The 27,156-nt window shown below is 23.9% G+C and overlaps 1 protein-coding gene across 1 annotated transcript; it reads left to right on the top strand.

Annotated features, from left to right (window-relative positions):
• The first annotated feature begins 21,408 nt into the window (after window positions 1-21,408).
• Window positions 21,409-21,995, top strand: LOC145844951 (uncharacterized). The gene is made up of 2 exons (XM_082952369.1): window positions 21,409-21,466; window positions 21,595-21,995. The coding sequence occupies exons 1-2, from the start codon at window positions 21,409-21,411 to the stop codon at window positions 21,993-21,995; spliced, it is 459 nt and encodes a 152-aa protein (XP_082808495.1).
• The last annotated feature ends 5,161 nt before the right edge of the window (window positions 21,996-27,156 follow it).

Raw genomic sequence — 27,156 nt, 5'->3', positions numbered from 1 at the left:
TTGTAAAAATGGTTTTGGGGTGCATGACTACTCGAGTACTGTCATTTGATTAATAGGTATGTAAGTATTGCTGTTCAAAATATAGATTTAAGTGTTTGCTAAATTCAAGTACACTGGAATATAGATAAAACAAATTATACAGTAATCTTCTTTTATTGTACCAACATATGTTTCTGTGTGTCAAGGAATCAACTTTTTTCAAGTGGGTTTATAATGAAAGAATAAGATAATAAATAACTGTTAGTTAATTTTTCCATTAAAAACCCAGTTGAAGTCTGTTGATTCGTTAGCACACAGAAACATATATTGGTAAAGAAAAATAAAGGAAGATTACGGTATAACGTTTTTATTCATGTAAGTAGTATTAATATATACAAGTCATTCTTTCTATTTTGCAAAAATTTTGATAATTTCAAGTTATTTTAAAATAACTGAAAATAAATATGTGTAAAACTTATCTATGCCATATCTCAAAAAAAAATAAAAAATTTAAAAAAGGCAAAATAGCTTGAAGAAATTAATAAGTCCTACTTTAATTTTTTTTTTTTTTTGAAATTTACATAACTTTAAAAGTTGTGGCACTTTTTTTTTTTTGATATGTCGGAATTTGAATTGAACGAATTTGAATAGTTTTGCACCTTAAAACTTTAAATGTATTTCAACTAGTCGTTTAAGCGTCTAACTTTATTGAAGTTTCGTGTTTTTTAATTGTGTTTAAACCTCTAAAAAACAAATGAACAAAAAACTCTACAACTAGAACTTTATAAAAAATATTTTTTTTTTGAAAATTATTGTCATTTACTTAAAAAATGTTTTTATTAAAATATTTCAAAAGCTTGAAATGTAAAAAAGACAAAAATAATTCCCTGCTTTCCTTACAATGTAAATTTTTTAACGAATTTAAACTTTCAATAAATTTTACAAAAACTAGTGGTAGAAAATTTAATTAAATAATTTGATCAAAATCAACTCAGTTAATTCTGACACACTATTTTGGCACACTACATTTAAGATTTCTAATAAAAGTTAACAAGTCAATTTATTTCTATTAGCTAAATCTAATAATTTGTTTGCTTAGTACATTGTTTTGAAATGCGTTTAAGAATAAATGCGTTGTTCAAAAGTAATACAACTAAAGTTATATAAAATATAACCTTGACTATGCAAATCATGTTCTTATACTTTTGATTTTATAAACTATCAACCTAAAAATAATAAAAAAATTTGAATATTTAGAGTTTTCTGTCCTTTTCTTTAGGTTTTTTTTTTACAATGACTAATAAAAAAATATCAATGATAAAAATTGATATGAGTTAAAAGTTTAAATACGTTAAAGCTATGATATTTTTTTGCTTTCAAAATTTTAAATAGTGTTAAACCTACTTAAGAAAATAAATATTTTTTTTATCTTAAATTAAATTAAGTTTAACAACTTCGTTTTTTTAATTTTATATATTTATTTTTTGTTTGCACTAGACAGTAATCTAAACTTTAAACTTAATACAAAACTACTAATTTGTAATTTTAAGCAAGCTAAAATATAACAACAAGGTCAGAATCATTATCTAAACATATCACAAACGTATATTAGGTGTATTAGAAAAAGCTCTTTCATTAATAAAAAACGTCAAAGAAACGTCAAAGTCATTAAGATAGCAAAAAAAGAAAATATTAAAGTATTATCAGTAGAAGATATGTCTGCATAAAGGGAAGGTAGTTTATTCATAGAACTATTATATCTTCCAAACTTATGATGTTTTTAAAATATCATTAGTTAAACACATGCCTGCATAGAGGGCAGGTATTGTGGTCAGCGAACCATCCTTCAATGCAGACCTGACAGAAAGCATGCTGACCATCGCAAGAGAGGCGCATCATTCTTCTTCCGACATCAACATCTTCCATACAAATACTGCACTGTTCTCCTGCATGTGATTCATCAGCCGTGAAAACACCAAATCTGCTGATTCTACTCGGAGTCAATCCTTGTTGCTGATTGGCTTGCTGATAAATAACTTGTTGAATTTCGACTAAAGTGTTATCTAGCATTTCAACAACAAAATCATGTTTTTCAGAGTTCACCAAAAACATCATTTTTAAGTACCTAATCTGTTTCTTTGAACCTTCAATGCGTTTTGCTTCTTTTTCAAACTTTTTGGCAATGTCTTCCATTCTTTCTTCGATATTTTTAAGTTTACGTATGCTATCATGAAAATTTTCTTCCAACAATGTAGTATACTCCCTCGTAAATTCCTCTATTTTTGCTCTAAGTCGTGCAAGTTGCTTTTTAGTTTCTTTGTTTTGCTGCTGATGCAGTTTAGTGACATCTGTCAATTTTTTAATTTTTTCCAAGACTTTTTTAAGATAGTATTTAGTGTGTCGTGTTAGCTGAGTTTGAATTCTATGGATGTCTTCAACTGAATTGTTGTTTTGTAGGTCGTTTATTAATCCTTGGAACAGCTCTTCAAAGGCTCGTTCTAACGCATCAGTAGACATCTAAAATACGATACAATTTTTTTTTATGTTAAAAAAAGTTTTGGACAGTCTTATAAAAATTACTTAATTTGACTAAGTTTACTAAATTGTTTTTGTAAATAATTTTTTTTTTCAACCATCTATTAATTGTTTATAAACAAACTTACATTATTATCTTCATCATCATCAACCGAAACATTAGCATTATCTGATGGTAAGATTTCCATTTTCTGCTAAGTATTTTTAACTCACTTTAGTTTTAAACCTGTTTTTATTTAATAATACTTGCTTTGTTTTTGGTATTCAATTATTAGTTAAAACTTAGTTTGATTTTTTTACCCCTAATGGATATATCAAAATTTTAAATAGGAATATAAAATAATAAACCTAGTTACCTAAAGGGGCGATATCATAAGTTGCAAAAACTTTCATGATTACAATTTACCAAGCAAAAAAAAACAATGGAAAAAAGTAAGAAAAAACAAAATTTAGTCTCTAAAATTTAGTTTATTTTTAATATGAAAAAGAAAGAAGGCTACGAAAATAAATTAAAATTTAAAACTAATTTTGTTTTTCTATAGATCATATCTATGAAAAGTTTAAAATGTATTTGTGGTTTTTACTAATCTCATTTCAACATATATACCGGCAAACTTATACAATTAATATTTAAATTGATAATTCTGAAATAAAGACTAAAAAACTTTATCTATAAAACAAATTCAAAGTAATAAAAAGTAGTCCGCAAAAAAAAATATTTAACTATAAATTTAGCAAAAATCTTCAAAAAATTTGAATTTTTCTAAAACTTAACATAATAAATTTTAGTAAAACTACAGATTTTTAATTTATATCCCACAAATTACGTGCAAATTTGTTTTTAACTTTCAAAAAAAGCAAACAAAACTAAAATAAAATATAACAACAGTTTTATATAAAAAATTTTCCAAAATTTCCGCTTAAATTTCAGATCAAATTCTAAAGAAATTTATGATAAAATTGCTTAATAAAATTATAAAAACAATAGTCAGCTCGATGGAAATAAATAACCTTAAGAAACTGTTCATTTCCTTCTTTAACTTTTATTATCAATTTATAAGTTTATAAGACTGTAATTTTTTCATCAGAGTTATTAAGTTTAGTTTTATAGAACAATCTTGAAATTTAACAGACTTTATGTTGATTTTTTTAAAATAAGTAGCATATAATGAAAACAATATGCTATGAGTTAGATAATATCGCACTATTTGCAGGAACAATATTCTAGTAGTTTAAAAAATACAATAGTTAAGAAGTCATAAACATTTTGGATACTTGTTAAAGACCTAATTAATTTTTTAGAAATTTATGAAACTATGCTATAACTAATTTATTATTTATTAATGTAGGTACAGTAAATATTTGTACTTAACACCTGAAAAATGTTATCAGTAATAAATTAAGTTATAATATATTAAGTTATGCTTATGTACCAACTGATAAAACACTAAACTTTAGATGTTATTTATTTAATACAATAGGTAAAATCTATCAAATAAACACATACACTTTTAGTATCTCACTAAGTAAGTATAACTTAACTTACTACAGGGTTGTTTTTTCAAAAATTTTTCCAGATTTTAAAATACACATTTTTAAGTCTATTTTTGTTTTAAGTTAATTTCCATATAAGAAACTGTGTTAAATAGCATAAAAAAATTGAAAAGATACTGTAAAGTTACTTTAAATGTGTTTTTCAATAAAACAAATTTTTGATGATGACAAAAAAATCTTATTTATATGATAGGTTTTTTGTGTCAAATCAAAATTTTACCACTGAAGAAGTTAAAATTAATTAAAATTCCAGGTTTTTCCAGATTTTTTTCAAAATTTCTCAAATTACAGGTTTTTCCAGGTTATTTTTACCTAAATTGTCAAATTCCAGGTTATTCTAGGTTTTCAGGTGAAGTGGCAACCCTGTTACTATCTTTTTAGCTTTTCAACACAGCTTGTTCTAATGCTTTGTAGCTATTGTGCAAAATCAAGTATTAGTAATCTTAAATTATCTACAGAAATAGTTTATTCTAAAAAATAACATATTTAAAAACAAATTCATTATACTAAGTAAAGCACGAACAAGATTCAGTTTATCAGACTAACCGTGGTTATATACAAGCAGAAAATTGACAGTGGGAGCTAAGTTACTCATAAAAAAATAGATACAAAATTAAAAGTTTAAAAACCATCTAAACTGCACAAAACTGTATAACAATAAGTCGTATTGTAAATTTTGTCATTTAGATATTTTTTTTTTTTACTTTTTATAGGTTTTCTACAAATTCTTTAATTTGTTAATTACGAAAACATATATACTAAATTAAAAGTTCCTTATCTTAGATGCAAAAAAGCTAGCCCTATAAAGCAAAAACTAGCCTGGGTTTATTAAAGCTAGCCTGAGTTTATCAGAGAATCAAAGTGAAATAAATAAGACCCAAATTTTTTAAAAAGTTCCTGTAAATTTTATCAAGCTTTTACACCTATAAAACCAGTAAAAAAATATTTTTCAAGAATAATAGTTACATAAACTGTAAGAAGTAGTTTGAGACTTTAAAAAACTATCAAAACTAGCCTGAGTAAGCCTAACTTTTTTAATTATTTTGAAGAAAAATAAAGTATTTGAAATTTTAACACAGAATCTCTGAAAATTTACCTATCTAGGGAAATTATAGGTAAATGGGAGCTCTTTTTATTTCAAACAAATTCACAAAACATCAAACATACAAACAGTTACTAACATTAAAAAAGTATCAACAATTCAAATAATAGTAAGATGATTAAGCTGTACAAATTAAATGATGTTTCCTGTATTGTTATTTTGAACTATTTTGTCCAACTTTCCCAAGAATAACCATTGATAATAAATAATTTTCATGTAGCTTTGCAAAGTTGTTTTTAATTTTAATACTCAAAAATGTATTCTTTTAATTAATATCAGAGCTAAGATCAAGTTATTGCTTTTTTTCATAAAAAATTTGAGACAATGCTGCTTAAAAACATTTGGGTAAGATAGTTTAAGGATAGTAAATTAGGGTGAAAGATTAAGTGAATTAATAGTAATAAAATCTAATGTAGATTTTTTAATTTTTTTCATCTTGGTAAATTTTATAAAGCAAGTGAACTTTTAAGTAATAGTATTTAAATAAGTTAAACAAAATTATAAATAAATCAAAAATGAACAAAAAAGATTTAGATTTAAATTCTTATTATAAAATTTTAGTCACATATCTATTGAAACTATTGAATAGGCTTTTATTTACTTTATCAAGTTTATAAGTATAAACAATTTATATTGCATTTTCCTAAAAACATAAAAAAATACAACAACAAACTAGTTTAGCTTGTATAAAATATTTTTAATTCTTTGCACTGCTACTTTTTACTTTTTTTAAATTTTTTCTGAACTTACTTACTTATATAAATAAGATGGATGTAGACTTTCACCATTTTTTTTAGATTCAGCATTCAGAGTTGTATTTTCTAAATATAAAGGAGGGTAAACGTTTTAACATATGCAAAAACATTACTAAATTGTTTTAAGGCTGGTAGAAATTGACTATATTTAAAAATAACCTTTTTCTTATTATATCTTCTGTATTTTAAAACAAAAATGAAATCTAAACAACTAAGTTTTGTTTTTTAATTTGGTTTCGACTTTCGAGTATTAAATTAGTAAGTTGTTTTCCACTTGTTTAATTAAGATACATAATAAATAAATTTTGAATCATTCTATAAGCCTTAATAGCAACTTATAATTTAGTTAACACTTATAAGCTTTAAAAGCTTTTAACTACACTTTACTTATATCATATATGTATACACAACTCATGTTCACCAACAATCTTTGAAAACAAAATCTAAATCCATGAAGCCTATTTACATCCATTTTGTTATACTTATACCATATTATTTTATACATATACTTATTAATGAAAGTTAATATTATTAAAAGTTAGAAAAGCTTAAATTAAAGTGGCAATGCGAGAAAACAAGTATAACTTTTACAGGTTAATGGTGTATCTTTTTTTTTTTTGTTATTTATATAGAAATAATTTGATTAACTTAATAAATTAAATTTTTCAACACGGAGCCAAACTTAAGGGCTCTTTCAATAAAATAGTTTATTACAAGATGTAAGACTTACAAAACTTGAGTTTCGTGCCTATGCACTCCTAAACTGCAAAACAAGTAAAATAAAGCACAACACAAAACACTCAAACGAATTGTTAATGCATTATGACGTAATTTTGAAGCTGTCAAAAATCATTAATAACGGCTTGTGCATTAAATAACTTACCAATCGACAATAAACTGGTAAAAATTCATAAAATATCAGTGAGTGACTACAAATGTGAACATGAAATTAAATAAGATGAAAATAAGTTAGAAAAATAAATAAAATGCACTGAAAGATATGACAAGCCTAAACAAAAGAAGCGAGTTTGTATCGTCTTGTATACATTTAAAAAAGCGCTTTTGAAGTTTAATAAGTTTTAATTTCACCCTAAAATAATTTAAACTTTAACTATTATTTAACTGCAAAACAAGTTCAAAATAAAACATTTAAATGAAAGTTTAAAATGTAAGCGTAAATATATTGTGACGTAATTTAATATAAAATATTAATACACTGTTTGTGTTTATAACTATGATAAAGAAAAATTAAACCTATTTCATTGGTTTTGATTATGACTCGTATAAACTTAATTCTAATTTAAAACTATAAGATTATTTTAATTTACCTAAATTTTGATTAATGTTTTAAATATTGTTGTTTTTAAATTGACTTGATTTGTTCTTAAAATTTAGATGTTAAAATTTGAAAAGCTACATTAACTTTTATACTTAACAATTAATTTTTTTTAATCTTTATCTCAATATTCTAACATGGGAACGGGTCACTTTTGCACGGCGTCACTTTAGCACGAAGGGTCACTTTTGCACGGCGTCACTTTTGCACGAGGTAACACTTTTGCAAGCAGAGTCATTTTTACACGGCGTCATTTTTGCACGATGAGACACTTTTGCACGGTGATAGTTTTACACGTCTAAACTTTTGCAAGACGTAACATTTACATGGCGACATTTTTGCAAAGAATCACTTTCGCACGGCGTTATATTTTCACGGATATACTTATGCACTCCGAAAGTTTTAAAAAACTAGTCGATTTTGAACGGAGCTTCACTTTTGCACGCTTCTAATTTTTATTTTCTCTAATAAAAATTTCAATTAATTATTATTTTTTTCAACTAAAATAATAGTTATTATTAAACATAAGTTTTTTTGAATGAATAAAATGTGGTAGTTTTATAATAAAATTTTAATGTAAAGTTTTTTTTTGAAGTTTTATGTAGAACAATATAACAACGTACAACAATTCACAAATTCGTATTTATAATCTTAATGTAAATAAACTAGATGAATACACATTTTCTAATTTTGAATAAAAACAACTTTGAATACTTTAAATAAGAATAATCTGAATTTCGTTAATTTTTAAACAGAAAGATAAACTTAATTTAGTAAGGCTATAAATCACGAATCTTGAGTATTATGTTTTACTTATATTCTCTTGATGTCAAAAGTAGTATTATAAAGTCGTTGAACAAATATTTAAAAATTAATTCTAATTTTAAAATAATTTTAAAATAAAAAAAAGATTTATTTATTTTATGAAGTGTAAAGGTATTTCAGATTTTACTTGATATTTATTTATAAGGTTAGCGTTAGAATAAAAAGATCTATAACCAATATAAAATAATTTTTCATGATTCAAACTAAGATTATTTCATTTCTATGATGTTGCTTGATCATGATAAGCCAATGAGAGAGTAACATTTGGAAGTTTAAACTTATGTTTATCAAAAGTATCAAGTGATGCTCACACCAGCATTGCATGATCATGAAATAAGTCAATGAGAAAGTAACATTTGTAAGTTAACCGAACGTTCTGTTTTCAATAACTAGATTGCTAACACTCTTAGTTGGTATCTTTTTTAAGCAATATGACTACTAAATTATCTTTACAGAGTAAAAGCTTTTGAAAAAAAATATTATTGCAATACAAAATCATAGCAGTCTGGTTAGTTAGTTAGAATAGTTTCTAGATGATATAGCTTCAGAAGTCGATGTTAGCAGCAACATTAGCCTTTTCGCAGATGACAGTTTTTTTTTTTCACGAATCGAACTCAACTTTACAATATTCCTTAGATAGAATTTAAGATTTGCTTAAGAAATCAAATTAAACTAAAACCCTAGTAAATGTCAAGTTCTAAATATTTTAAAAACACTACTTTCTTTACTTTTGTTTTTAAATTAAAAAATATCAACTTATCTTCAACTAAAAAGATTTTAGAAATTTTTATAACAATAAATTTTAAATTGAATCACCATATTAGTAGCGCTTACCAAGTTGCATTAACTAAATCTTTTCAAGATTAAAAGAGCTTTCAGTCTCGGATGTAAATATCCTTAATAAGTTTTTTCTCATTTAAACTCGTCTTAATTTAAAATACATTACACCAATCTGTTCTACATGATTTAAAAAATATTTTAACCATATAGAATCTGTAGAATCTGTTCAAAGAAAAAATACCATATTAGTCTTCAACTGCTGCAATATTTCAATAATGAGGCTTGGTAGAATTCTTTTTTTTATCGGTCAGTTGAAATATGGAACAAACTTCCAAATGGTTAAGTTTCTTGCGAAAATTTTAAAGAATTTCGATTAAAGTTAAAAATATTTGACTGAATTATATTTGTGATAGTAAAACTATTAAGTAATTTTTATTAACCGTTGATTTAATTTTAAGATTTAGCTTAGTTTATAGTTCAATTTTATTAGCAGCATCTTTACTCTATTATTGATATGTCATTTTTTTAATTATTTAATAATGATAATCATCAACAATTTAATAATTATTCATCTGGCCAGTCTATTATTGATGTCCTTGGAGTGTTAAATTTTAATTTTTGTTGTTAGTCAATGCTTTTAAATGTTTTATGTTGATTGTTCTTAAGAAAGGCCTAGATAAGTATAAGTACGTGGTTTAAATTTTGATTTTTATGTTAACCTAAAAATATTTTATCAAATTATGTTTTTTTCTTCGTTTTAATAAATAAACTATTTGTATTAATTTAATTTTTCTTTATGTGTCTTTCAGTTTAGTTTTTCTATAATTGGATGCCTAGGTCCATTATATGGACAATAAACTTGTAACCGTATAGTAAAATCTAAAAAAAGGCATAATTGTTGATTAATATATTAAAATTAAAAACAAACTAGAATACTTCACTTACTCTTAAAGTATTTTTTATCCTAGTTTCTATAAAAATTTAATTCTAATATACCTTGTATGAATCTTTCTAAATAGTTTTTTTTTTTTCGTTATTTTGTTTCTTACATAAATTTTAACTGTTTAAGATCTCATTAAAACTAAAATGATTAAATTCCTGAGATAATTGCTGTCAGCAAAAAAAAATTAAAATAATATACAGAAAGAGACCTTAAAATATGTTATTGAATAAACGTCTAAATTTAAAAACTCCAACAAAAAGTCATTAAATAAAATAATCAACAAAACTCTCAAACTTTTGTAAAACTTTTGTTAAAAATAATAAAGGGTAGGATGGATAATTGGATATTTTTGCATGTTTGTTGAAAGACTTTGAATGCCTGCAGTTGAAATTTTGTATAAAATTCTGCAGTTCACAGATTTAACTGTTCAAAAAGTTTAAAAGTATACATAAATTTTTCAGGCTGTAGTCAAGAGTCTAAGATACTAAATCGGTACAGACAATGCTAAAAACGTCTTCCTTCTTTAGCAAAATAAGTCTTGATAGTGTTCGTTAAAAAAAAAAGAAACTAAAAAAATATCTAACATTTTTACTTAACAAAATACAAATTTTGAATTTTTTGTTTAATTATTTTTAGATTAAGGTATTTACAACATACTTGTTGTTGTAAACAAATTAAATTTTTATATTATCCTTTTGCTTTTGTTTCTCAAGCATTTTACTAAATTGTCAGGAAATACTGATGACATAAAATATGCAAACACAAAAGTTGAAGACAACGGCTGTTATGTTGAAATGAAAAGTATTCCTATAGATAACTGTCCAGGCGAATATGTTGAAATGATGAGCTTATAATAGAAAATTTGTTATTGGGATTTTTGTTTAAAGTTTTGTTTGTTTTTGAAAACAAACTATTTAAACAATTACACAAACTTTATAATTATTTTTTTGTCAAAGTTTTTTTTAAATCAACTTTTTTTTCGAATATTAGAAAGTGTACAATTTTGTCTATAAATATAAATTGCAATCCTTAAAGCAAAAGTGTTCGGCATACAACTATTTATCAGCTAAAAACGTACGTTTTAAAAACAATAACAGTTAAGTTTTAAACTAATTATATACAAAATTGTTAGTAAAATGTATTAAGTGTTGAAAATTTCGTACTTGAAAATTTAAATGTTAGTGTTTTAAAGTTAAAATTTTCTTTTACTTAAAATTTTTAATTTAATAAACAATAAAAAAAAAATACAAATCATCTCCTCAGTTTAACTAAGTTCAAATTTTACTTGTACTGAAACATTATAATAATCACATACTTAAAAAAAAAGTCTTTTATAGCTCGTTATTATTATAAAACGTCTTTTTTTAACCACAAAAAATATTACTTACCTACATTTTGAAAAACTAAACATGACATAATAAATAATTTTATAAATAACACATAGTAATCATTCAAGTATAAATTAATGACTTTTTAACATATCCAGTCACTGTTTTGTTTCGAATCAAGCAGTTACTACACGTAGTTGATTTTTTTAAATATAGTTCTTTTTTTTATTAATTAAACAATATATATGTGAATAAGTTTAATTCGTTTTGATAATATAAAGTACAAGGTAAGAATCAGTGTTACTTCATCTTCTTGTTCTAGAAAACTTTCAAATTTATTTATTTAGTTTTAATAACATTTTCAAAGTTTCAATCAGTAATTGAAGTAATGTCTTGCATCTTAGTCAACATCGTCTTAAACAGGATATCTCTTTGAGGCCATTTAAGCAAGTCAGGGGCTATAACTTTTTATAAGGGAAAAAAGAGGAGGCGCCTCAACTAGTAAAGAAACCAAAGGGTGGTGTTTATAGTTTCTATTATCAAAAGTTACAAAGGTATTTCGTAACACAAAGTTAAATATTTGATTTTTGGGCCAAAGTTGAGATTCAAATTGCATTTTACAAAATAAGTTCTTGAAAGAAGTAAGTGCTTAGTTCAAGTATTTTTTCATTAAAATGTTAATTTTTGCTAATGTTACATCTACTTAATATAATAGGTGAAATAAAATCATTCAATCAAGACTATAAACGGTCAGTTAAAACACATTGCTTAAAATAAATTTATTCTTTTAGTTCGTCTTCAATAATTGCAAAACAAATATTGCCTCACATCATTTGGTAAAATATTTTATTCTTGAAATACAGCAGTACTCGATTAAGTTCTACAATAACGTTATCAGTTTTTCACATATAACTTAATTGAGAAATATTACTGCTAAAATACGCGGTGAAGTGAATAAAATGGGTAAAATAAACCAATTATAAACATGCTAAACAAATTATCTTCTATACTAGTTGACGAATCTATTTTTCCTTTAAAATAATAGTCTTCTTTTTGTATGTGTACGATTGATAGTTAGTTACACAACATTTACAAAATTAGCTATTTAAATTGTATTTAATTTATTATAAACTTATTTAAACTATTTTTTACTCTAAGCTAATTGAAATACCAAGCACAAGTCATTCTTTCTTAACAGATTTAAAAATATATTGAGTCAATTTAACACCTTTAGTTAACATTATAGATTTGCCGAATTTGAAGACATAATGAGCTCCCTCCATATTGGGTAAGCATAAATTATTAACAAAAAAATCTCATAATATATACAAATTATTTTTTAGTAAATTTTCGAACGAAAAAACTTAAGTATTTTAAAATAAACAAACAAGAAGTTGCTATATAACCAAAAAAAGTCAAGGGTTTTTTAAAGTCACATCAGCCGGATGAAACAGAGTATTAACAACTGTAATCTAAAAAAATTCGAATTAAAATTTATAACCGCTAATTTATTTTTATTGGCAATCTTTAGATTGAAATTTCGAGTTTGAACTACATCAGGGGCGTCGCGTGGGGTGTTGCACTGCCGCAACTGCACCACCTGGAAATTTTGTAAGGAAAAAACTAAGTATCTATAATATTTTCGTTATTTTTTAGAACGAAATCTCTTTTAAAACTCCAATTTAGAAAACGACTATTTTGCCCACCTCACTGCCGCAAACTCTTAGCTGACTGCCGCAAATGAACTCAAAAAAGCAAAATTTCTTCAAGAATTACCGCAAAATCAATATCTTGCGGTAAGTAAGCTAAGTTGAAAATTCCCTAAAACAGGACATGCTTAAGTATCATCTACAAGCTGTTGTAAACATAAAATAAAAACAAAGCCAAGCTACTGCAAAGGATTAAACTTGAGTTTATGTACTCACATGATTTTTTAAATTTAAACTTGTCATAAATTAAATATTTTGAAAAAAAAAGATTAGAAACTTTAATCACCAAAGTCTAAGAAATCAATTTTTTATTTTAATCTGCATACATAAACTTAACTATAACTGATTACTGTAATCATAAAGTTAATAAAATATTTAATTAAATAATATTTAAATGTAAAAATTGAGTTCTGAAAAAAAATGTTAAGCAGTTTATTATAAACTTCTAGTTTACTCTTACAGAAAGATAATTTAGATTTATATTAAATAAAAACTATTATTATTGAAACAGTCACATATTTAAATAAAGTAAATAGCCTTAACTTAAAATATTAGTCTAACCCCCGAGAAACTTTGATTACTTAGAAAAGTTTAACATTTTAGTCTACTTTATATGACTTTTGGTTTAATTTTTTCATAAACAAAGCAAAAATTTTAGATAAAATTGTTGAAACATGGTTGCCTTGCCTCATAATCAGGATAACTTAGAAATGTTAAAAAAAACTCAAGATGACCCAAGATAAATTAAAACTGACCAATTTAGAAAATATTCAGGCTGACTAATGCAGTTTTAGTTTTTTACTCTGAAAATAACAAGTTTATTTAAAGTTAAAATATAAGTGTTTTACCCCTATGGCCACATGAAAACTAACTAACCAATTTTTTACTGTTATAATGGTTACATATTTATTAATTATCTTTAAATTTCTTGAAAAGTTCAACAGCCTCACCAACTAAACTTTAAAAAGTTGAGCTCCTGAGAAAAATACTGTCATCAAAATGAAAAAAAAATTAAATTTAAATACATAAAAGATACCCTTAAAAAACTATTGAATTTTAAACCTCCAACAAAAAAACATTAAGTTTAGAAAAAATGTTAATAAAAATCTTAAAGGTTGTTGAAAAAAATTGTGCAAAGTAGTGAGGGGTAAGGGGGGGGGTGTATAGGCACTTTTTTACATGTTGTTCTTATTCTAAGTTTTTCAGAAAGCTAATAGTTACTCTTTAATAAACTTGAAACTTCCAATTAAACTTTTAGATACAACTGGTCTGGCCAGAGATTACATTGATTTATTATACAAGGAGCAAACTAAAACAGCAAAAAAATACAATTTTACTGAAAACCTATATTCTCCATCATATTTAAAGCAATTTTTATCAAACTTTTTCATCCTAATCTTTATGAAATTTTATACTTTTGTTGAAGAGAAGTGTTAAATTTTTAACTATCAATATATATTTTTAAATATACAAAAAAGTGTTACTTTTGTTATAACTTTTTTTTCTTAGTGTTTTAAATATCTATTTTAGCAAATTGTTTTATTTTATAAAAGAAACATCTAAAGATTTTGAGGCCAACTTATAAAAAAAGATATGGTTTTAGTGATTTGATTTATTTGTTGTTTGAGTTTATATTATATTAACATGGACTCTTTTCTATCTCTGACTGTGAATTCCCATATCTCAAAAATTAATATGATTTTATATATATATATAAAAATGCCTTGCAGTTAAATTAAAACTGTATAAAATAAGTTCAGTAAAATAATTCTAAAGTATATGGTAAGGGCATAAAAGGGGGGTAAAACACTTTTTTTTTAAACGCTGTTTTAGTTTGTGCCTCCTGTAAGAAACCTTTTGTTGCCTTCGACTTTGATCGGCTATATCTAAAAAAGTATTTTGAATTTTTAAAATCTGTAAAAAACATCTTGTAGCTTAGTAAAACTTCATAAAATAAGATCAAATTGTGAAGAAAGTGTTTCATCCTCCCAATGCCCTTAAAAGCAAAGCTTATCTTCAGGTGTAGCAAAAGTTCAGTTGTTTTCAAACTTGATAGTAAAAATATATTTAAAAAAAATATCTTCATGTCCTTAAAGTTATTGATAAAATGAAACTCTTTGTTTTTAAAATTATTTTAATCTTTTTTTAGCTATATTCAGGATTGCCACACACTCAGGGTACTCAGTGAAACTTAATGATATTTTAAGTTCTAAAAAATCTCAGGGAAACTCAGGGTGTTTTGATTTTTTTCTCAAAAACACATGGTGACTCAGGGCATTTCACGGTCACTCAGGACAGTTTCTTTTGACTCAAAGAGTGGCAACCTTGCTTTTATTTAATTTTTTTTTTAATATTGAAATTATTTATTAGTTTACTCTGTATAGTTAGAACAGTTTAAGAACTTCAGTTATTGTTGGCAAAATATTTTACTGTTTATAAATCCTGTTTTTTTTTTAGAACTTATAGAAACAGTGAAGAAGTGTTATCCTGTAGTTGAATGTAAACAGTTAGAAAGAGAACTGAAAACATTTTAAAAACATTCATCAGGATGATTTAGTGAAAATACTGTTATATCTTGAAGAACATAACCTGACTAAAATGTTTAACGAAACTACAAAGTTTCAGTTTCTTAGAACTTTGATAACTATTCCCATGAATAGTGTAGACGCTAAAAGAACATTTTCATCTTTGAAAAGGATAAAAACATTTTTGAGAAACACCATGGGTCAGTCAAGATTAAATTCTTTGAGTGTAATTTCGATTGGTAGGGACTTACTTAAAAACTGTACTAGTTTCAAAGAAGAGGTGATGAAGAAATTTATCAGCCAAAAAGAGAGAAGAATGAATTTCAGTTACAAAGGTGAAAAGTAAGAGTCTAAGTATTTATGTTTGCAAAGTTAGACTTTAGATTTAATTTTTTAGGTAGACATTCAGCAGTAACTATTTTCTGTACTAAGCAAGTTTAGTTTTTCATTAAAAAGTTGTAATTTGTATATAAATTTTTATTTGTTTGTAGACTTTTTAATTTACTTGCCAAGCTTCATTATGCATTCCTTTTTTTGTTTAGTTAAAAACAAGTAAAAATATTATTACAGTTTGGTATTTAATCCAATATTTTTCAAGTAAAGTTGAAGCTAAAATGAAATATTATTATAGTTGCTGTGTTTTTTCTTATAATATAAGTTTCTTATATCTAAATTGTAAGCTACTTTTAGTTTTAACTTTAGAGCCTTTGTAAAACTTAATATTATTTAGTTTGCTTGTTTTACTTTTGAGTTTTTTACTTATTTAAACTTTTTTTTTATCATAAATAAATTTTAAATTTCTTTACTGAGTAATGTAAGTTGTTCTTTAAAAAAATTTCAATTTCTACACAGCATTTTATTTGTTTGTAGACTTTTTAATTTACTTGCTAAGTATATTAGACTTTTTTATTATTAAATATTAGTAAAACAATTATTAATAGTTTGATATTTAATTAATCCAATATTTTTAAACTAAAGTTGAGGCTAAAAAAATATTATTGCAGTTGCTGTATTTTCTTATTATAATATTAATCTGTTTAATCTAAATTGTAAGTTAGAGACTTCGTAAAATTTGATATTTATGAGCTTGCTTACTTTACTTTTGTGTTTTTAACTTAGTAGTCAAGCTGTTTTTTTTTTCAAACATAAAAAATTTAATTAGTTATAAGTTGATACTCGTTTATTTTTTTCATTATTTATCAGTAAATAAGCAATTATTTTCTACTGAGTTTTAATAAATTTTACTTAAAATAAACTTGCAGTTTGTACATAACATTTTTTTGTTTGTTTATGACTTTTTAATGTTCTTGCCAAGTCTAATAAGACATTTATTTTTTTTTTGTTAAGTTAAATATTAGTAAAATAACCATTCTTAGTATGATGTTTAATCAAATATGTTTTAAATTAAGTTGAGGCAAAAGAAAGAATATTAAAGTTGCTGTGTTTTTCAATATAATAAAAATTTAATTTGTCCATTTTTTTTTCTACTATTAGTTTAAATTTTAAAGCCTTCTTAAAAATTAATACTCATAAGTAAGCTAACATTTTTTGAGTCTTGTAAATTACTTAAAATATTTTTTTTTCATATATTTACTTAAAATTTCAAAGTATGTACCTTTTTTTTTAAAGTTATTTTCTTACATAATTTTTTTTTGAAAAAATAAATGTTTTATTTCTAAACAAAATTTCCCAGGTTACATTAGCAATTTAATGTAATTGTTGTAGAAAAAATTCTTTATTTAAGATAAAAAAGAGTTTTAAAGTAGGGGATTTTTTTTTCTAAATTCTGCACCACCTAAAAAAAATACCACGCGACGCCACTGAACTACATTAACTTTTCTTTTTAAATATAAATACTTTTTACAATTTTTCTAAAGTGTAAGTTTAAAAGTCATTCATTGTTTTTTCAATCAAGGTATTCTAAACTAAAACTTATAATTGATTTCAAGTTTTTAATTACTTTTTTAATCGCTATAGCAACTTTTTCTTTTTGAAAATGAAAATATGTAACTATTGAAAATAAGTGAATTATAAAATGTTTCTATAATACATAAGTATACTATAACTCAGTATTACTAGTTTTTTCGGCTCAGGGTTTTCTTATTTTTTATATATAAGAGTTAAAAATCAATAAACAAAACTATAAAAAAAACATTATTTAGTATAAGTTTAAAGTTATATCTATTTCTATGTTTTTTTTATTAATTTTAAAATCAATAGTAATAGTATATTTAAACTTTTAAAATTGTCTTTCTGATAAGTCAATCAAGCAACAATAATAAGTTAAAAATATAATATATAAACTTTTGTACCTATTCAAAAAATAACAAACGATTTTGTTATTTTATTTCAATCCTACAAGTAAAATATTAAAACCATAAAAAACGTTGAACTATAAAAAACTTGTTAATTAAGATAATTGTTCACTTCTGACAAATATTAAAATAATTTTCATTAAAAGTTATTGGAATTTAAAAACTTTATTTTATATAAATTAGTTAACTTTAATTTTTGCTTGTTTTCAAAAGCTATATAATGTTATAAGTAGGTAAAAATACTTTTCTTTAAGTTGAAACAAAAAAAGAAAATTATTTCAAAATTTATTAATAGTAGTTTCCTTTTTAAGTTTTATGCGTAGAAGTAAAATTAAGTTTGAATATTATACAAATTTTTACAATAAATCAGTTAAAGTTATCATAAATATGCCACCTAATTCTATTAACTAACGGTTTTAAAAACAACAATTGTAAAAAGTAAATCGAATATAAAAATTCATAATATAGTTATCTAAAAAAATTTTTTTTTTTTTCAAAATACTATCGAGAATATAAAAATTATTAAAATGTGATAACTTTAAATTTAAATCAAATTTGTTTAAATTTTTAAGAAAAATTTGTTTATTAAAAATTTAAATTATATATCATTTCATTACCCTACTTATCAGGTCATCGATAAAACGTTTTTTATGATTACGTTTGACATAAAACAATCGTTATTTTTAAAGTTTAACCTATATAAATATGATTAAAAAATTTTTTTGTAGATATCGATTAATAAAAAAACAAAAAAATGTTTATTTTTTAAAATAATTTATTTTAACTTGAGATTTAATAATATTCATTTTTAAATTTTAATAGATATGCTAAAAGCTCTAAGAATAAAAAAGAATATCTGCTCATTCATATAACTCAGTTTATAGTTTTATAATTAACAAACAATCTTATACAAAAATAGTTACTTTATTATATAAGACAAGTTTTTATGTATTAAGTTTATTGCCAAGAATAATTTAAACAAAACTAATTATTTACAATTTAAACAAAATAAAGTCATGCTAAATGTAATTAATAACAAAAAATAGCTTGTCTTTAACTTATGAAATAAAAAAAGGTTTTGCAAAACTACAACTAATTACTCTTCCTTTAAATATTCCAACTGAATTTCTGCTTGCTTTTTAAACCTACAGCCAACTTAGGTAGACAATGTAAACTTTTTCATAAGCTTCTTTAGCAATTTTAACAATTTTAGTTTTAGTATAAAAAATAATCTGAAAAGGCATTATTAATGATATACAATATAGAGTTTTGCTGGATTTAGATATTCATTTGCTATCTCTGTTGCCTCTTCATAAAGCTCGAATGATTTATTTCTAACATCTTCATAACAAATATTTAGTAAATAATAAGCTAGTTCACAGTAATTTTGAGCTTTAAAGCACATATAATGAGCAATAGCTTCTTTAGTGGTGTCTTTTTCAACCGACTTGTCATTTAATAGGCAGATTGCATTGTTACACAAGTTATATAAATGTTCTTTAGCATTGCTTAGAAGATAAAAATTTAACTTATCACTCTTATGTTTTGTAACATTATTTTTACATCATTAAGATTGTCGAAAAATAAACGTATTTAAGAATGTAAGTCTTCGTTCTATAAAAACTAGTCGATGTAAGTCTTTGTTCAGAATAATTGAGATAAAAATTCAATCTTTTTGCTTCTTAAAAGTTATACTTTTAATAAAGTACTATGTTACAGAAAAGATTTGAAAAGTTGGTTTAAAAGAATATTTTTAACTAGTAATTTTATAGTAGTATACTGCAATTAATACAAATAGTTGATTTATTTTTAATGTGTTATTTATAATGTCTATACTAATCAAAAGTCAGTTGGTGTCTCTTGCTACAAAGTGTTTTGAAAATAGTGAGCTTATTAATATGATAACTATTAATATATAAGAAATAATTAAATTGAAATGTCCTCTCAGTTATTGAGAAAGGAGTCTTTTATACTGTAGACTTTGGATGGATGAAAGTCTGTTTTTAAGCACTCTAGAGCAACAGTTCTCAACCTTTCTTTCTAGGTTTTTACCAAAGTTACCCCGAGTATTCAAAATAGTGTTTAGTTTTGAAGAACAAAAAAGTAGGTATTTTTCTTTAAGTTTAATTTGTTAAAAATTCTTAAAATTTTAAGAGTTTATTAAACTTAAAAAATATAGTTCTAAAATAACTTCTAAATTAAAAAATTAATAATTAATCTTAGTTTACATAACTTGTAATAATGAAAATTTACCACCTGAAAAAAAGGAATTTACCCCCAAGTGGTAAGTTTACCATCAAGTAAAAATCGCTGGTATAGTGTCATACAACCTTACTTAAATTAAAATTGTTTTCTTACGTACGTATAATTAGTTTGTACTTGTTAGCAAAAGGTACAGCACTTACAAGTAAAATTTTGCGTTTTTGTTTTTATTGATTTATTAACATATTAAAATTTATACCTATTTAAAAAACTAAAACATTTAATGTTGTTGAGAAAAAAAAAACTTTCTAAATAACTTTTTCTGTTTAGTTTTTATTTTATTTAATTTTTTTTTTTCTATAAATCTACAAAGTTTTATCTAGTATTTTATTCAAAAATTTAAATGTTACCTTAAAATATCTACAATTTTCTAAATTTTGTACTATAATTTTTTTAACATTCAACTTGAAATCTGTTTTAAAACCTAATTGCAAAAAATTTTGATCAACTTTTTAATGGTATTTGTCTTAATTTTGTTTTATTGAAATCAATATAATAAATAGGAAGAAATAAATGTAGTTTATTTATAATTAACTAGTTTTATAATTAATCAAGTTAAACTTCTTAGTTTTATTTATATTTTTAGATCAAATTTTAATAGATCAAAATTAAGAAACTCTAAATTAGTAAATATAATTGAAGAAGATATTTAAAATTAAAATAATAAATTCCAATGTTATAGGTCTAATTTTGAGTACAACATACTTTATGTAAATAAAAAACTAATTAAAGTTATACTAATTAAGTTTTATTTTATCAACTTGTTTTGGTTTTTAAAACGTTTTTACTTGTTAGTTTATATTCATAGTATTTTCAAAGTTTTAATTTTAGTTCACTATTCACAATAATTAACGAGCTTAAATTACAAACACTTAGGTTGTATTTTGAAAACTATGATTACCAATCTATATATAAATCAAACACCTTTGTTTAACAACACAAAAAACTCTTGAAATAAATAAAAAAAAATTTAACGTATCTAAATAGCATTAAAAAACTAGATAGCTTATTCTACTATTTTTTTATGACTTAAAGAGTACAACTTAAATTACTTTTTTTTAAGAATGTTTTAACTAAGTACTTTAATAAAACTATATATAATTTTAAAAGTTAAATTAAAAGTATTTTAAATCTAAATCATTTCTAACAATATTAAATAGATTTTGATAATGTTTTTTCTTAACTTTTCATCTTTATTGACTCATTAACAGAAAATCTTTTTAAAACAAAACAGTGTTTACGTAATTTTTAAATAGTGTCATTTTTGTAACAACATTTTCAATATTTTCTAAAATCTGATATTAAAAAGGTCTGAAGATTATAAAAGTTTATAACATAGTTCAAAAGAAAAAGTTATATCTATATTATCTAACTGTTTAAAACTAGTTTGTTCTTATCTTGCATCATTTAAGTATTTCACATTGCTGAAAATTTTCTTAATTTTCAGTGTTTTTTCCAAAATGTCTGAATTTAACAAAATAGAGTTGTTGACTCTTGCTAAAGAATGCTTTGAAAATGGTCAATATGTCAATGTGATTACTTATATGAAAGAAGTTATTAAATTGGAATGTCCTCTCAACTTTTCTGAAAGACTGCTTATTTTCGATAGTTTTTATGAATTGAAAACCCATTTTACAATATTCTAGATGATGAAAACATAAATGAAGAACTACATAATGGTATAATAATCAATGCTGAGGAAGCCCTGTGTAATTTATGTAAAGATGCGATCTACCTGTTAGACAAAAATCCTGTAGAAATGGACATCAGTAAAGAATCTATTGCTGATTACAGGTGTTTTGAAGGTTTGCAATATTATGACCTAGCAAGGTGCGCAATAAACAATAGTAGCGATGATAATCGAAATAAAGCACTTCAACTTTATTTAGAAGCAAGGAAAATAGCAGATGAGTGGATAATTGCAGCTCACCCAGTACGTCTCTGCATTGCAAACAGTTACTCCGGTCTTCTCAGTGATTTTTTTAATAATGATGAAGAAGCTTTCAGAATTTCAAAAGATGCTTACGATAAGGCTTTCCCTGTATAAATAACTTGAGCAACAGTTTAAAGGATCGTGCAAAAGAACAACTACAGAGTTTGAGAGAAAGAAATGAACAACATTATTTAATTCTTCCGCATAAAAAATACGCTTCTTTTTTGAGTTAACGTATATATCTGTTAAATTTTATAGTGATTAGTCTGCAAATTACTTTTTTTCTGAGCAATGTATGCTGTTAATAATAAACTAAATCTTACTATTTGTCATTATCATTTATTAGTTAGCAACTTTAGTCTACACATAATATAGTTTTATATACAAACGTATTATAGAACAGTAGTTATTAAATATTAAACCAAGTTTCTTTAACTGATTTTAAAATTAATACTTAACTTTTTTATATGATTAATCATATTGATAAATTGAACATTTAAACTACATTTTCATAGCTAAAGAAACCAACTAAATTTTTCTTAAGTCAATTCAGACGTTTCAAAAATGTGATAGATGTGACAAGAATGCTGTGCTGAAACTATAAAACCTTATTTTGCAATACTAAATCGTTTAATAAATTGATGATTAATACAAAATAAGATAGTTTAAGAGTTTCAATCTGATAACTTAACTAATTTCTGGTGGATATAAGTAAGTTATAAAATTCTAACTTTTAAATGATCTTATCTTGTATTAATCACCAATTTATCAAACGATTTAAAATTGCAAAAAGTTTTTTCTTTCTGTAAGATTTTAAAAACATATACTTCAATTTTGCATAGTGTAAAGTTTGGGAAGTTTTTGAACTAAGATTTGTTTATTACCTATAAATTTATAACTTAATTTTTTTATCAAATTAAATTAATTTTTGGTCATCGCAATGTAATCTACTTCATTATATATTTTAAATATGATTAATTTAAAAATGAACAACTATAAAAGTTTAACTATGTAATTTTTCTTAAAATATAAAATAATATGGAATAGTAACAAAACTCAGAACTAACGTATCTGATTTTCCATAAGTACTAAGTTAGATTAAACCACTATGACTTTTTAGCATTAAAATATTTATTTCACAAAGACAAACTTATTGAAAATTCTAAAACCTCATTAAATGTACTCTTAATTTTAATAACTGTAATTATATTTTCAAAATCTAAAAGCATAAACAAATTCTTTTAACTCGAAAGTACTAAAATTTATACATTAAACTTCAAGTTTCAAAAAAGGTGTTTATGCTAACTATATAACTTATCCTAAATTATTTAAATACTTCATTTTGCTTTTTCTTTATAAAAAATAAAAAAATTACCATCTTAACTTAATTACTTTCATAACGGATACTAAATTACATTGATATATCCGTGTTTTTTATTTAAATCACCCTTGTTTTAGGCCCTCGTGCAAACTCAGCTTCGTGCAATTTTGTGCACTCGTGTAATTTTTTTTGTGCAATTTAGACTTGTTTCCGTTCTATTTAAGTATTAAAAGTAAAGTAATTTGAGTTTTGTGAGTTTAAGTTGTTTAATAGGTGGAAGATTAATTTTGCACTGAATATTTGTACTGTACAAAATAAAATAATTAAGTTATATTGTTTTTGATTTTGTATAAACGTTATATTATTGTTTAGCAAAGTGCAATTCATTTCAAACCTAAAGCTGATATTTAAATTTTCTGTTTTTTAAACGTTTGTTCTAGTTTTTTTAAAGTCGAACTTTTTCATTATATTACTTAAAACTTTATCAAGTGAGCTCTGTGGAAAGTGATTAAGTTTATTTTATCACATAATTTTCTATATATATGTATATGTATATTTATTTATTTATAAATATGGGTGTTAAACATGCACCGAATTAAGTCCAATTAAGAATTGGAGGTAAAACCTCTATGTTATTTTTTGAATTCCAAGTTTTTTTTAGTAGTTAAAATTTTCATACAATTTATAAATTTGCAGTTTTTTATTTACAAAAGATAAAACTTTAAACAACTATTTTGATTTTTTCTATTTTTTTTAGGTCGAGTTTAAATAGTTTTCATTAATGATTTAGTAAGCTTTGTTAACTTTTAAATGGTTATTATACACTAGTTACACATTTTATACTTCTCTTAAAATTTTATGTCGGTTTTCGATTTACTAAGAATTGATTTTATTCATAGAGTTTTATAAGTAGTTAGTTATCATATATTGTTAATTATTTTTTATTTTAATTAAGTTATTTCTATAAAAAAAGAAAAATTACTTAAACATCTGTGCCTACTTTTTTAAAGCATTCAAATGAGCTTCTAGCATTATAAAGAATGAAATTAGAAAGTTAAGATTATAATTATTTATTTATTTGATTTTTAGTTTTCTTTTATTTTATTTTTTCCTGTTTTTTTACTCTCGTTCAAAAATGTAACTCGTGCAAAGTGCGAAATCGTCTTCGTGCAATTTTAGTAAATAAAATAGATAGAGTTTTACAATTCTGTGCAAAGATGCCTGTTAGATGAGAATCCTGTTGAAAAGGACATCACTAACGAATCTATTGCTGATTATAAGCGTTTTGAAGGTTTGCAATATTATGACCGTCCTGTGGATACAGGATTTAGGTTGTTTCTTAATTTAAAGTCGTTACATAAAACTTAATAAGAAGTTTGTATAATCTACTTCATTATATGTTTTTAATTAATATGATAAACTTTAAAACGAACAAATATAATAGTTTTCTAAATTTAACTTATGTAATTCTTTTTATAATGTCAAATAATAAGTAAATGTTACAAAACTCATAAATTAACCTATCTGATTATCTTGAAGAAGTTAGTTAGATTAAACTACTTTAATTTTTTAACATTCAAGTATTCTTTTCACAAAGACAAACTTAATGAAAATTCTAAAACCTCATTAAATGTACTCTTAACTTTAAGATCTATGACAATACTTTAAATTTAAAGCATAGACAAATTCTTTTAACTCAAAAGTACCAAAACATAAAACAACTTCAAGTTTCAAAAAAAGTGTTTACGCTAATCATATAATTTTTCCAAAATTATTTAAATGTTTTATCTTAATTCTTTTCTTATAAAAAGTTTATAAACCAATATTAGATTTAATTACTTTTGTAACGGATACTAAAATACATAGATATATCCTTGTTTTTTTAGCAGAATAAATCTTGTTCATTCAGGCTTAGGATACATATAGAGCAGATTTTAAGTGTATTAACGAATATTTGTGAAGCGTAGATTGGAAATTTATTAATAATAACTTAGAAAATTTACAGTAGTTTTATGATAAATTTGTTAAAATTATCATACTTACGATCCGAAAATTTCTACCCTTAAAGAAGAATAAAAAAAGAAAAATATATCCTTCTAATTTAAAAAAACTACTAAAAGAAAAGCAAAAGCTATACAAAAAATGCAAGTTAGATCAGCATATTACTAAAAAATACCAGCTAGTTTCAAAAGCATACGAAAAAGCTGTAAAAAATTTCGGCATACAACATGAAAAAAGCTTTTGTCATAATACAAATTCAAAAATTTTTACTCTTTTGTAAAATCAAAGCAAAATCTATCAAATTTCTTTCCTCTTTTACTTAATGAAAATAATTTACCGTTAACTTTTGACTTTGATAAAGCCTCATGTTTTAACAAATCATTCTAAAATGAATTTAGTATCTAAACTTATTGATAAAAGTTTTCCTGAAATGCAGGATATTTTTATTAGTAATAATAAAATAATTGAGTCTTTAAATCATTTATAAGATAAATACCTAAAACATCAGAAAATATACCTTCGTATTTTTTCAAACGAACTATTTGCTCTCTCATTTTTCTAATCTCGTTAATTTTTAATTGCTTTTTAGCTATATCTTTCATACTAAGACAATGGAAAATATTTTATATTATACCAACATACAAAAAAGAAAACATAAACAGACCATTAAACTACAGACCAATTTCACTAACTAGTAGCTTTCGCAGATCTTTTGAACATATAATTTTATATAAAATACCTAATCATCTTTTTTTAAATAATCTTATTTCTCCGAAACAATTTAGCTTTTTTCCTAAACTACGAACTTCCTGTATTCAATTATTGGAATGCATTTATTCATGGTTAGTATATTTTTTTACCAATGACTCTATCAATGTAATTTATACTGACATTCAGAAAGCGTTTGACTCTGTCTCTCGTCTTAAGTTAATTAAAACTTTATCTCAGTACAAAATTGATAGAAATCTAGTTGAATGGTTTTAAGAATTTCTTAAGAAAAGAACACAAAGAGTAGTTATCGGTAACACGTTCTCAGCATCCTTACCAATTTTTAGTGGAGTTCCGTAAGGAGGGGTATTGGCCCACTTTTATTTATAACTTACATTAATGATATAGCCTCAGAAGTTGATTCTAATAGCAACATTAAGCTTTTTACAGACGACACAAGAATAGCCAATCTAACTTAGTTTTACAAAAATCCTTAGATAAAATCTACCATAGGTTAAAAGAAAGGAAATTAAACCTAAATCCCAGCAAATGTTACGTTTTGAATATTCACAGAAGTACACCTATACCTACGTTTGAGTTTAAAATAAACTATGTAATTTTACTTAAAACTAAAGTATTTAAAGACCTTAGAAATTTTTAATTCAGATAATTTAAAATGGAACCACCACATTAACTATATATACCGTACTACATCAGTTTTATTTTTTCAAATTCTAAAAAGCTTTATATCTACGGATTTTGAAATTCTTAAAAAAATTGTACCTAGTTAACATCCGTCATAAGATGGAATAAACATACTTTTATGGTGTCCATGTTCTATAAAAGACATCAACCAACTAGAATCTAGTCAAAGAAAATTTACGAGATCAATCTTTAATCGGTGCAACGTTTCATAGACGTCTTATATAGACAGACTAACAAATCTTAATATAAAAACTTTAGAGTACAGAAGACTTTGTAACCGTCATCAATTACGTTGTTGTTAGGTTGGTTTAGCTGCTCTTAAATAAGATAACAAGAAACGGTTTTTTTAAAGTATTACAGACGTTCAGATGGAACGCAGGCTTTATTTGATGTACAAGTACTTACCATGAAAATAATAATATTAAAACTAGTTATTAGTGCACGTGATTTTATATACAACATTAATAAACACATCGTGAAATAAGTGAAAGAAAAGAAACTAAAACCAATGACTTCTGATAAGAGCCCAGTAGGCACATA

The sequence above is a fragment of the Thalia democratica genome, chromosome 9, assembly GCF_965202585.1.
Source record: "Thalia democratica chromosome 9, ktThaDemo2.hap1.1, whole genome shotgun sequence".
NCBI lineage: Eukaryota > Metazoa > Chordata > Thaliacea > Salpida > Salpidae > Thalia > Thalia democratica.
Note: the sequence above shows the minus strand (reverse complement) of the source record. Positions and strands in the feature narration are given on the sequence as shown.

What these genes read in the sequence shown, in the direction of transcription:
- LOC145844951 (XM_082952369.1), top strand. Translation starts at nt 21,409, where the DNA reads ATGTCTGAATTTAACAAAATAGAGTTGTTGACTCTTGCTAAAGAATGC. An exon ending in TAAAGAATGCTTTGAAAATG is followed by an intron (nt 21,467 to 21,594) that starts GTCAATATGTCA and finishes ACAATATTCTAG; the next exon opens with ATGATGAAAACATAAATGAA.